Genomic DNA, 13,893 nt, shown 5'->3' with positions numbered 1-13,893 from the left:
AATTGTACCTATCAAGGGGACCTTACAACCCAAGATACCCCCGGGATTGGCTTGAAGTTTTGGATTTGGTGCCTGAAGACCGCCTGAGTCTGATTTGAGATGCCTTGGTCCTTTTCTGGATCCAGGCTGCCTTATCATAAGGAGTGTGTACCTGTCTGAAGCCTCTCTACTCTGTACTACTATAGGTGCTGGCTTAAATTATGGGGGTGGAGAGTGCCTTCTGATTAAAACACCTGGAAATGCTTTAAAGCCTGTTTTCTATTCCTTGCATGTCAGAGTGGTTTTTCTTTCATATTGGCTATAGGTGACAAGTGGATGTTTGATTCTCCATCAGTGTATCTTTTAGCTAAAAAGGCACATTTTACATACAAATGCTTTTAAAGTTAAACTCCACAATGGCATTGAAGTATTGGTGCTAACCTTTATTGATGCACAAGATCCAAGGTAGCAGACAGCTGGCAATAGCAAGAGCCATTTGTTTCGGGGAAGCTCTTTTAAACTAAAAAGATGTGAGGAATGAAAAAATAGCGACTTGGGTTAGGGGAGAAACAGAGAGCATTTAAATATTTCTAGTCCTAGGTTTCTTTTCCAGCCATGCAGTCTGCTGTAATTCTGGAGTAAGTTTTCTGCCACATACAAGGTAGCTTTCTTGTCCTTGAATTAGACTCCATTGTTTTCACTTTGCCGTAATAGCTTCTCACCCCAAGAGTCCAAGCCTTCTGCCATCTCAGCAATGGCCGTACCTCGTGCTGTTCATTCCAGCGCATTTTTAAACTTTATTCAGGCATCATTTTGACCCAGAAAGGCACCCACCTTTCACAAGCTCCAATATGAACCAACAGTTAAGGAGTAGGAAGTGAAGACCTATCCTATACCCATTTGGAAGCGTGACGGAAATATATAGAGTTAGAATGCAATTACCAGGGAGAGATGTTAGTCAAGATATTAAGATTAATTTTCTGATCTTCTGGGAAGTGCTGCAGCAACTTTAATTACCAAAAATAGCCAGGACTATAGTTTTATTTCATCTGAACAACAATGTATGTATGAGTCATTGTATCACTTAAGAATATCTATTATGCTGCGAAAGTATACACAAAGTAAGACGTAAAAATGAAGGTTTTCATCCTTTTTGTTTGTATTAGGACCATTTTCCATAAAAACATCAGATACAAGCACTAATAATATAGTTTGAATAATTATCTATTGCGCATACTATCTAGTGAACACGGGGATGAGCAACTCCCCTAGGCCTGTTGATGCATAGCTTTCTGGACACAATCACAGGGAAAAAAAAGAATAATTTAATTTGGCAAACGACATAGGATTGTAATGCGTAAGTTTTTTGCGTCTAACAAATACCATTTTCTGAAAATATATAGTGACAAAACTGCCGTGTTGATTTTTATGAAGGATCAAACATTTTTTGTCTGTAGACATACAGCTAGGGACAGATTCTGGGTAAATTGAGCTGTTGGGAAATTTCCTAGGCTACATCACTGCATCTCAGTGGAGAAGTCTTTCCTGGGGAGAAAAACCCTTGGACTAAAACTCTGGTGCACACTAAGAAAGAGCTGCAGTCACGGAGAAATCTCAAACCTGAGACCTCATGGTGCATGTCTTACAATCCTGAGCTCAGTGTGCTGAGGGCCTGTATTTGTTGCCCTTTTGCCAGTTAGCACAGTCTTGTACTGTATTGTAAACCAGGACAGCTAGGGTCCTTGAATGTTCCTGCGTGTTCCTTCCATCTCCTAGCTCGAGCCCTTCCGTGAAGATATTTGAGGCGGGAGAGGCAGGGCAGATATTTTGTTTTTCTGGAGCTAGTTTATTGTATGAGAATGAAGAACAGCAGAGATGCGCTCTGCGCAGTAACATGCATCGTTCGAGCTGCGTCCGGTTGCCTCTTAACTGGAGAGACCTCATCAGGCTACTCTGGCTTTACTGAAAGGTGGGCCTCTTACTTTAAAGGCCTTAGGGAACTTTCTGGGCATTCGCTTCCCCGCTTGTTGCACCACGAGCAGACAGTCCTGTTTAACAGAGCATCAAGACAGTTCTTCCTTTTCTTTGGAAGGCAAGAATCGATATCAAAAAGGACATGTCGCCTGTTACCTCTGCGTACACATCTCTTTATATAAGGACAACCATCCAGTGAGATACGGCTTGCTTTCAGGAGCAGCTTTAGGATTCTGTCTCCATCAGCTTCTTGACATTTTTACTATTCATAATTGTTCAGATTTCGTTTGAACAATGCGTGCGGAGCCTCACCTGTTCAGGTCCTATGTTCCCTGATTGACATTATAATCAGGTCCAGAGTGTTTGTCAGAGGTCAGATGCTGCAGGTTCCTCTTCTTTGCCGTCACAACTTTTTACACACCATGCCAAAAGCACCCCAGTGGTCAGCTGTGCGTGATATGCAGCTTTTTGGCCAGCTACAGTAATTAGCAGCTTCAGTGTCCCTAAAACGCCAGACACGATTCCTCCGCAGACCATGCTTCTGAAATAGGTCAGGAAGTGTTTTTCCGCCCTTTTGCCGAGAGGGCAGTTGAGACAGAGTGATGAAGTGAGGTGGGCTGCCAGTCTCATGCATGTGTTGAACTTGAGTGGGACTTGTTCCTTGTCCTCAATCTCTGTTCAAAGTAGCATGTGAATCTCTTCCCACAGGCTGTGGAAACCAGCCCTCCTTCCGTTTAACCACCGACACTAAGAGGAGATCACGCGCTGGGGGGATAAGGGCCGATCTCTAGTGAGTAATCGAGCTGCGACCCACTGGGATGCTTTCTAGACTCAATAACAAAGGGAAAATAGAATTATGGTCGTGTCATTTAATACTTCACAACATACATACATGTGAAAACTAAGACAAGGTAGGAGTCCCGTTAATAATTTAAGAGAAAAACGTGTATTAACCCTCAAACTTATTAACCATGAAGGGTTTAATTTGAGCTAAGAGTGGTAACAAACTTTCTAGATGGGCACTGTAAAAATGAAGAGCTTTCAGGAACATTTTACAGACGATGGTTTTCTCTTCTTTTTCAAGAATAATTGAGCCCCTAGATTTGGGCCTTTTTTAATGATTAGTTTTGGGTAGTTTCCTGAAATGTGCTCTACTTGAGCATTTATAACCTGTAACTGCAGCCCCCGAGAAGTGCTGAAAGAGGACAGACGGTTCGTTCATCACTCTGCCTGTCTGGCATTACCTTAAATATTTGCGCAGTTCTGAACGTACAGCTTGCTACTTGAGGTTGCATTTCAGATACAGCTCTCCTCTTTGTTATCGCCATTGTTTCCTTCAGGATGAGGGAGAATAATTAAACAGAACATCTTTCCAAGCAGCTGGAGTCAAATTCCAGCTGACTGCAGCACCTGTGAAGATTGTACCTCTGCCTCGGGGCTGCGTGGTACCGTGCCAGCCGTGGCTACACAGTGACGATGTGTTTCAGAAGAGCACAGATTCGTCGTTGTAACGCTCCTGCCCTTCTGTGAGCTTCAGATGGCAATAATGCCAGTGAATGCAAAGTGTCTGGTTTAAACTAATTAGAGGGATGATTTGTGAAATGCTGGCTATTTATTTAATTAATCACCAGCACAAAGCTATAAAACCCATATTTTAAAAATCCCTGTTAGTTTGCCATGTGGTTAATAGATTGTGGCACATTAAAAAGTGACATGGTGATGTATTAAAAACGTTCCACCTAAGGTTGGATAATGTCCTCAAGGAACTTAAGCTGTCTGCTTTATGCAACAGCAGCATAGGATTAGAGTGTCAGACCTGTTTAAGGATTGGATATTTGTGCAGGCATTTATCTTTTGAATAGCATCTGTTCATTAAAACATTTCATGGCATATTTCTAAACAAACAAATAATGCTTATGGGTGTAGGGTTTAATCCTAAATTTTTTTGTTGCACTTTGTTATGACAAAGAAGAAGTCTTTATTCCCCAGTATTAAGTTAAAATGTTTATTACTGAGGAAAATGTAAATAATACTTGTAAAGTAGGCCATCCCTTTCCTTAGGTATATGAAAAGCGAGGTGACTTCATTTTGTGAAATGAATGCATTTTTGTAGCGCCTATCGCAGTCGCATTTTGATAAATCGAAATGTGCATTTTCGTTTTCCAGGCAAACGGTTGTAACTGCGTTGATAAGAATATAATCTCCATGGTGAGCCAATACCACCTTGGCTGAAGTGAAAGGCTGGCACGAAGTCCTGTGCATGACTTTAATGATGCATAGGTCTTGTGCTGGCCTGCTGCATAGGGCTGTATTTCACTCCTAGGAAGATGCCATTTGGAAATGGCAGGAGAAAAGATGGACTGAACCTGTCTAAAGACTGGTATTAGCATTAAAGTAAATGAGACCTCTTGGACTATAACAGGGGACTGTTTTTTTTCCCCCTCACTTCCAAAGGAATTTGGCAAAAGAAAAGCAGAACAGGAAATCATGTTTATAACACTTTTAAGGAAAACATTTTTTTCATTTAAGGTGAATTGTATAAGCAAGTACACTTTAATATGATTGGAATATGCCTCTGTTATATGAATTATATATTATTCCTTGCTTAGAGCTTACCCAGGTTTATTAAACTGTGGGAGTGAATGCCAAGCAGGGAACAGGCAATAATTCTGAATGCTTGATTGTGCAGTTCTATATTTAATTCACCATTTTTTGAGGTTCTGTATAAAATTTGTTCAGGTGGAAGCTTGTAAGGAAACTGTCCAGCTCTGGAGGTTATGTTTCTCAGCTGTGTGTTGTATAATTAACTGGTATGTTAGGAGGGGGGCTAGAATAAAACATGAGTATGTTAATGCAGCCTGGAGCTGATGTTGTAGTGATCATTGCGATGCAGATAAAGCATTTCTCATAACTGTCGTTGCCTACTGGAGCCTTTGAAACATCTGGACCTTTAATTGAAAAATGGTGTGGTGCTATTGAAGGCAGACATGCTAAGTGAAGTCAACAATTTAGTATAGAAAATAGTGTATTTACCTTGCTTTAAAATATTAATATTTTGTTATGTTTTGTATAACAGGAAATCACAGGGTTAAATTTTTATGAGCATTGACAGCATGAATGAGATAAATTAAGAACGGGTGTTAATGGAATTTTACTTTGCGATCTGCTAACTCTGCTATATGCAGCACAGTGAGATAAATGATAACCCATGTGTTAGCAAGGGGAGCAGCTATTGACAATTAATTTGATTACTTGGTTCCGATCACCAGCGTAGCTTCCTTGGCATTATTACTGGCCTGTCGAATAGGTTACTTAAACCGGCCAGCGTCTTACAACGGGGAGAGGGGCTGACGGCAGCATTATCACCTGATGAAACAAATGCCACTCCTGCCTCCCATCCTTGGCTGTGCGACGCTGGGGACACGAGATCCTAGAAGGGAAGGAAACGAGCACGGCTTGCACGTGAGCATTGGCACCTAGCACTGTTCCCGGGAACATGAACATAGAAGTCGGCTGAATGGATGGTTTCGTGAGAGTTGTTGGGGAAAATATGTAAATAAAATAAACAAATGGATGTTGTCAGAGGGACCTGGGTTTCATCCAGCGCAGGGGCTGCCTGCACCGCAGTCGACACATCCCAGGCCCATGTCTCCCTGGCGAGGACTCGTCTCGGCTGTGGACCCCCCTGCAGTACGGGGTGGGACGGTCTCAGCCAGGATTTCGCAGCCCAACCAAACGCCAAAATGCTACTTCCCTGCTGTGCGATGCTACCAGGCGTTCTGGCGCACGTGTTTAAAAACCGTGCTAAAACCGTTCTGGAGTAGCTAGGCAGTTATGATGTTGGTTTTTCATATCCTTCTTTTTGACCAGCCTCCATCCTCTTCTCCTAAGAACTTGCTTTATCTTTCAAATAAACTGCGCGTCTAGTTTGTCCAATTTCTTATTGTTTTTATTAGCAAATGATCAGCCTTAGAAACATTAGCAGTGTGTTTTACTTAAAGAAAAGAATCTGTTGTTTGTATAGAGAAACAGCGGCTTTCATGTGTTTCCTACCCACAAAAGCATTATACTGTCTTCGTTGATGGAAACATTTGAGTTTGGATCACCTCGTCTTTTAGCGATGCTATTTATGTTTAAAACATATAAACTGGGAGTTTAAATTTGACTTAATCTGTTTGGGTTTCGATTGTTTGTTTATACATTTGAACCGTTTTTAAACGTTGGTATAAATACGTATTAGATTGAGTCACATGTGGGATATGATTTCTAAATGGTCTGTCGTGCTAAATAGTCTGTCAGCTAAAATAAAAACATTTCACTTATACAATTTAGGGGAGAGGAGAAATTTTACATTCGGAAAAAGATCTCCATTTGTTTCCATTTTGTCTAATGTTTTACATTGTTTGTGAGGAGGTGAGTCAATGACTTGAATTAATTATAATTACTGGAGAGACATATACTGATTGAGCAAATAAAGTAGTAAGCTCATTTGTGCCAAGGCCATCTAATTAAATGCTAACTTTGGATAAGCTGGATGTGCATGAAAGATTAATTTTAAGAGGTTTTTATGACTTTCACTAAATAATGATTCAGTAAAATCTTTGCATTATATCATTAGAACATCTAATTTTAAAGTGATATAATATTTAGTCATAGAAGTCTATTGTACAGGAAGATTCAATAAATTATTATTGTTACAAAATTAATCACATGTTTCTCTAAGAAATGTTTATGGACTTTGTTTTAATTTTCCACCAAGATATTCAGAGAAAAAAACCCCAGACATGAGAGGGGTACAACATGCACAATTTTCTCACTGAATATTTTAGCAGCTTTTCATTATCCAGATGTGTTAGATCTGTGTTTAGGATAAAGTTGTCCTTGGGGGTAGGCTCAGATTGTATCAGATTTCCTATATAATTTAGAAGTGTATTAATGGCCACACTGTAACCTTTTCGAGAGATGCATCATCTGGGAATGGAGAAAGGTGTACATTCTCTGATGGACTCTCATTAAAAGTTGATATTAAATCATAAAAAGATTCCTTGTATTGCACCAATTGATGGAGTTTAAAATATGTATTTCTTCTTTATGGTTTTAAAGCCCTATTTTTATATTTAAAGCATATTGATTTTATTGTAAAAAATGATTTAATAATGTAGGGGTTTCCTAAAACTGTACGAGGCCAATGGAATTTATTCTGTATAAACTGTTTCCTGGATGCTGTCATCATTATAGCACCTACAGCTTGTATAATTAAACACCCGAGCTCGTTACACTAATGATCCAATCCCACAAAAGCTATGAAAATTCATAGTGGAGCTCCTGGTTCCATCCTTAACTCGCAGCGCTGTGTCTGGATACTGCAGCAGCATCTGTACGTACCGTCAGGCTGCCTGCGCTTGCACACTGCGAGCCCAGATGAATGTGGAAGACCTCCTGGATCCCCACAAATCATGTATTTCGTCCTACTCTGTTGTGGCGCTGTTCATTTTAGAAAGCATTTCATATGTGGGACTCCTGTAAGCAAAGCCTCCCTTCCTACCAAATCTCCTTTTGAGATGCAAGTTGTATATTAATAGCAAGGCTTTCCTACTTTCTATTTTCATTTCATTCTCCTCCCCCACCCCAGTCAGTAAATTGGCCAATTATTTGATTGATTAAAAAGCAGTATAAAACAAAGAAAGCATTTTTACTAATTCAGTAACTTGCATTGTTCAGCAACGTTGCGTTCAGAGCGAGGGACTGCAGTTCAAAGCAGCAGGAGACCAGCTGCACTGTGCATATCCACAGATAAACTCGGAGCACCATGAATGATTAAAGGAGTCCGATAAAGTGCATTGCTGCTCTGGTGGGAGATTTGGGATCCAAAGGGGTTCAGTGACTTGGTCCTGATCACAGCCAGCCACTGGCAGGCCTGGGAACCCTGCACTTCACCCACAGGATCCTGCCTTCTCTGGCCAAGCAGCATTTCTGTCTCTGCATGGTGAAATCGGGTGAAAATGTCACGCTGCAGTTTCGGTGAGGTCAGACTGTGGGATGTGTGACAGCGCTAGCCTGCCCGTGAGCAATGGTTCTGAGAGGCTTGTATTTTTTTAAATGCGTTTGAATGGATCCAGTTTAAGGATCCACTTACCTCTATGAAAGGCGGGTGGGACCTAGCATCTCTAACAATAAAAGCCTAATGGAACCAGAATGTGCAATTCTTAGAAAATTAAGGCGATATTTTGTCAGTTTTATTCCAGACTTCATTTGTCACCATATACAGTGTCCAGTGACAAGCTAAAAGAATTTTTGACAAATTAACTGTGCCACAGGTGACAGATCAAGAAAATGTTAATTTAACAGCCCCTTTATGCCTCCCAGATTTATTGGAGGCTATTAAGGAAACTCCAAATGGTTAGGCCCCTGGCCCCAAATGGATTTTCCATTGAATTTTATACAAAATCTTTTAATAAATTTGATGCCACTTTGTTGAATTGGGTAATCATGTTTTATTTCCTGGGTCACCCAAGTCTCTAGATGGAACCCGCTTTTCAAGGCGAGAGAGGGAGTTCCACGTTGTGGCAGTGACTCACTTGGTTCTGCGTGATTCCTCCCCAGTGAGCGAGCTTTTTGAAACTCCAGGAAGATAGTGTGACTTGTGATTGCTGTAGCTGCATCCACCCTTCCTAGGTGTTTGGCTCCTGGGAACTTAGACTAATAAGTGGACTCCAAGACCGACCCCTCTTTATTCAGCCCCGTTACTTGTAGCCTGGCTCAGATGACTGATAAGTAATGAACTCTCCACAGTTTGAAGTTCCTTCCTAATCCCATTCAGGTAGGGATTGATTGGTGTTCACACTGGCACAGAAGTATTTCTATCGCTCGCACACATCTTTTCTGCCTAATGCGACAGTGGATTGTTATCAACACAAATGCCTTGCCCTCCTCTGAATCCCACTGTGGTTTTAACATCGATGATACCTCTCAGCAAGAAGTTTCCAGTCCTCTTGATTGTGTAAAGCTATTTCCTTTTAGCACTTTTACTTCTGCCACCAGTTTTGTGGATGTATTCTTGTTCTCGTGTTACGACATGGGGTAAATTGGAGTGCTAGATTAAACTTTTCTGCCTCTGGTAATTGGTCTGTAGCAGTGGTGCTCACGTTTTTACTGCGGGGGGTCAGAGGCATGGTGGTGTCTGGTTGTCCGTGGGCCTGATCTGGGGCGTGGGGTAGGCGCAGCAGAGCCCGATCTGGCCATGCAGAGGGTGGCAGGGGGGATCCCAGCTCCAAACCAGCCACAGGGGAGGTCTCGGTGCCAATCTGGCCCTGTGGGGATTAGAAATTTGGCAGTGGAGAAGGGGTAGCAGTATTAATTGCCACTGCTCCCCTACCGCCATGCCATGGCTCTGTGGACTGGATCTGACCTGCGGGATTGAGCTCCTCTGGTCTATATCTATTGCGTTCTACTTCAGATTTCTTTTTTTTTTAATCTCATTTCTAGCTCTTGTAGCCGGAAAGGTAACTATCCCGTAGTGAGCCCAGCGTGCACTGATGTCTGCCAAGGGCTCGGAACAGAGTGGGGAACTTTCCAGGCGCTTCCCACCACTGCTAAGAGCAGTTCAGCTCCAGCAGCAGCATTGGGCATCCTGCAGCACACGAGCCTCGTGTCCTCTGGCTGCTCAGCGCTCCTAGAACGGGATGTGAATGTCTGTAGTGGTGGCTGCTGGACGGAAAAGGGGGTGAAAATGACTGGGGGATTTTTTTCAGTACTTTCCAGTTCGACCATTCATGCAAAGGTTAATTCTTTTCATTTTTAAATTATTTTTACTTTTGCAACTTAAAACTACAGTGAAAAATCAGTTGATTTTGCAACAAGCATACAACATTCACGTCTTCTGTACTCGGCCAGGGTGTCCAGTATAAATACTTTTATTCGGTTACTTGGAATTACTAACAAAGAATTCTTTCTCTTGGTATGAAGCAAGGATATCATCCTTATGTCAGTTAATTTGTTTGGGGGGGGGGATGTAAAATATTTTTGCTGCTTAAAAGGTTATTAGCTTAAAAATAGAGTCCTATCAGCTATAGATTTGTCTTCTAACAAATGTAATAGATCTTTATGTTTCAATTAAGTCTTAATCTCTCTGGTGCCAAATATTTTTTTTTTTAATACAATAAATTGCAATAAAATGCAATGATACCAGTTAATCCTTCTTGGTTGTCTTCAGTTTTAAGTGGTTAGCTATGGAGTCAGTTATAAGTTGGTTTTGTTCTTGCCGGGACATACAGACAGCATGTTGACTTTTAACCAGCTAATCCCCCCTGCATCTCTTTGCGTGGCAGGTCATTGCGCTGTTGAGTCTCTTACTTGGGTGCAGGGTTAACGTAGGTTTTCCCTGGTGGGAGCACTTTGCAGCAGCTTGTAGCCCGTGGCCATGTAATCCTTATGCGTAGAGGCAGTGTTTCTGAATCCTTTGCACCCATGAGATTCCTGCATGTTGTCCCATTAATTTATGTTCTGTTGTTGCCTGCTGGCCTGCCCAGCCTGACCTCTCCCAGACATGCCACCGCATGCCCTTTCCTCCGCCTTTCTGTTGCTATGTGCAGACCAGTCTCTCATTCCTCCCCTGTTTTATGTACAGTGGGAAAGAGCCCCCTGCGCGTTAACCCTTAGCCCTCTTTGCACAATAGTAGGAACTCCTTTGAGCCCTTCTCTGCTCCACCAGAGGAGGAGAGGGGAGGTTCAGTCTCTGAGTTAAGCTGGAGGAACTCATGGAAAATTAAACTCAGGGCAGTTTTGAGCTGTCTCCTGAAACCACTGGGGACTGGTGCTGATAATGATAATGAAGCTGAGCATTTTTTTATGCTGCGGGCGGCAGGATTCTGCCCACACCAGAGCTAGGGGCAGGGATGCCGCGGAGAAGAGTGACTAGTCAAGGGAAGAGATCCCGGCAGTCATCTGCAAGCAGGGGAAAGGGGATGGGAAAGAGCAAAAGTTTAGAGTTGGTTAATGTCAGCATTACAGACAGTGCTGGGCGAGGGTAAGTTTTAGCTGGGCATGCGGGTAGGGTGGCAGAGTTGTTCCTTATTTAAGATCTTGTGGGAATAGGGAATGTTGCCACAGTTTTGATTTCCACCCCCCCACCCCATGGGAACTTCCCATTGGGAAGATGCATGAAATATGTCTAACGTGAGACTCGTCTTTCACAGTCATCCATGCAGAGATTTTTTTAATAGCTTGAAAAGAATTGGACTTTATTTAAACACGCATAATAACTCATGTAACATTTAGAAAGTAAAAATTACATTTTGGTTCTAGCCACTGTAATAGACTGTAGCCCACACAAAATGGCATGTGGTGTCTCTGTTTTACGTTGTCCCTTACTTGGCTTAATAAAATGCATTTTTTTTTCCAACAGGGTCATGTTGGAACAACTGCAACCAAAAAAATTGATGTCTAGGTCATGTTGGAACAACTGCAACCAAAAAAATCCATGTCTCCCTCCCATTGCATGCAAGCCAAGACAAACTACAGCCAATGACAGTTGTGACGATAGCAAATGCCAAGGTGCATGACCTGATTGGACTAATATGCTGGCAGTACACGAGTGAAGGACGAGAACCCAAACTAAAGTAATGCTCTTTCTTTGCCACCTCTTGATCTCTAATTTTCTTTGCTACAACCATTTTTGCATAATGAAATGGATCTCCATGCCAATATTTTTACAGATAAATCTTACAGGAACCACCTACACATTTATCAATACTTCCTTGTGAGCGATACACACACATCTATATCTATTTCTCTTTCAATTAAACTACTGGGTACTCTGTAATGCTAAACATATGAAGCCAGGGATGTGTAAATGAATCATCGTTTCAAAACACTCTATGTAAAAATGAGATAAATTGCACCACTCTTAGTGTCACTGACAGTTTCTTTACTTTATGCCTGACCTAGTTTTTGCGCTGCTGCTTAGTGGTTCAGGTACGTCACTGGTGCACCAGGTAGGAACGATCTCTAAACCTGCTTTAAGAATAACAGCAAGTGGTGTGCAGCATCTCGGGGTCTCTCTCTGCCCCGGCCCGACTGTCTGATCAGTAAGAGCAAGGCCACATCGCTGATGTGAGCTGCCAGGGTTTTGTTTGAGACAGATTATGCATCTGGATAATAGATGACTAAACTGTGTTGTATGGGTGTACGAAAGAGGTCAGAGTTAAGGTTGCTGGTTGTAGCTGTGTTTTTCTAAGGACATAGGCGGACAAGGTTCTGTGGGTCAAAGCGACCGCTTTTATCAGACCAACTAAACAGTTGGAAAAAAGGGTCTTTGCAAGCTTTCGAGCACAAACACCCTTCAGGCGTAAGGAGACTTTGGAAGAGTCTCCCTATGCCTGAAGAAGGGCGTTTGTGTCCCAAAGCTTGCAGAGTTAAGGTTGTGCGCACAACTTTAATTTTATTCCCTCCCTTTTAAAAATGGCACTTTGCCAACATAATTCCCTTCTGTTGTAGTAATTTGTGGAATATTTGCGCTGTAAATTGTGAAATCTATATAAGCTTTTCTTTTTCCCTAAATAATTGATTCTATGGGGGCTAAGCGTCTAAGATGCCTTATCCTCTATGTTAGTGTTTTGAAGACACCACTAAAAGGAAGATATGGATATTGGGAACATGCAAAATTTATCATAAAAATTTAGTTGTACTTGAAATTGTGAAGACTGCTTTATTCTTTAATTGAGACACCCCTTTATCATAAAACAGACCTTTTATATTTGCTAGTAAAACTTTCCTCAATCACCCATGCAATAAAAAAGATCAAAATATACTGTTATGCTTAGACATTTTTTACGGCTTCAATCTATCAATAGATTTTTCAATATCTGCTGTAATCATTGGTTACCTCTTTGCTACGAAAATGTCTGCTTCTAAATTTGGGAAACTGAAAAAGAGATTTAGTTTGTCACACCAGAGTACTTGCTCCTTTTAGTACAGGTAGTGGTTTTGTGATGGGTCGTACATGTTCCATGAAATAGTTACTGCATACCTTTTTAATCTGGATGCCTTTGCTTTTAGAAAACCTCCATAGAGTCTGCAGAAATACTTACCCTCGTGTCTGTTGCATCATGAGGTCAGAAGTAATTAGTTAACATAAGAGATTCATCTCTGGTGCAAAGGACAGATAACATAATTGATGCTTTTATTTGTTAAATAAGTCAAACTTTCAAATTTGCCCCTTGTTCCTGGATTCCTCAGGAATGTTTTTGTAGTCACGAGTCCCGTGTTTTTAGAAGTGAGCTGATAACTCGGTAGGCTTGTCTCGGTAGCCCAGTTGACAGGACAACGCCCGTTGTGTGTGCGGCATTAAGAATTAGTCAGCTGTGTTCGTGTAGGATCCCTGAATGCTAACCGATTTTGTGTTGTGGATGTACAGCGGCATTGGAAGGTGAGCCCTCTCAAGGACCAAGTGTTTTGTAGGTTGGTGTTTTGGCTCCAGAGTTTCTTCTAGTTGTGCGAGAGAGCAGATGAGAGATGGAGACCTGTGATGTATTACACATCTCAGCGTTCTGACACTGGTGGAGAAATGTAGGAGTAATTGCAGACGCTGTCATTCATTTGCCGTTATTAATCACCATTTTCTGTTGGTTAAACTTTTGTTGATCAGCTGGGTGATCCTTGAGTGGTGTTAGTCTATGTTTAAATGTACAAGATGCAACTAATGTCTGAGTGTCTGGGCACGCTTTCTCTCCGCACACGATACACATCCCATTGACCCATGTAAATGAGTACAGTATCCTGTAAAACACCAACCTCTGTTTGGGGGGAGTGGTGTGACGGTCTCCCTGGGAATGGCGAAGGCCAAGAAGGGTATTAAAACATGAGCTGACCCAGCTGCAGGCAGACCAGTATTAGGGGGTGTTGCAGGTCAGTGGGACACTACATGAGGCAACTGAGAACTTG

At 41.9% G+C, this 13,893-nt stretch overlaps 1 protein-coding gene across 5 annotated transcripts in view; it reads left to right on the top strand.

Annotated features, from left to right (window-relative positions):
* MAPKAP1 (mitogen-activated protein kinase associated protein 1) overlaps window positions 1-13,893 on the top strand; it is a 138,640-nt gene that overhangs the window by 57,919 nt on the left and 66,828 nt on the right. For 4 of the 5 annotated variants that reach the window (XM_025194501.1, XM_025194498.1, XM_025194505.1 and 1 more), the window contains 2 exons: window positions 11,357-11,397; window positions 11,439-11,570. In XM_025194501.1, coding sequence (XP_025050286.1) covers window positions 11,357-11,397; window positions 11,439-11,570 — 173 coding nt within the window. Of the gene's footprint in view, window positions 1-9,515; window positions 9,734-11,356; window positions 11,398-11,438; window positions 11,571-13,893 lie in introns of those variants that run through there. The other variant, XM_025194506.1, reaches the window with a different exon arrangement.

Source organism: Alligator sinensis, unplaced genomic scaffold (genome assembly GCF_000455745.1).
Source record: "Alligator sinensis unplaced genomic scaffold, ASM45574v1 scaffold611_2, whole genome shotgun sequence".
Lineage (NCBI taxonomy): Eukaryota > Metazoa > Chordata > Crocodylia > Alligatoridae > Alligator > Alligator sinensis.
Note: the sequence above shows the minus strand (reverse complement) of the source record. Positions and strands in the feature narration are given on the sequence as shown.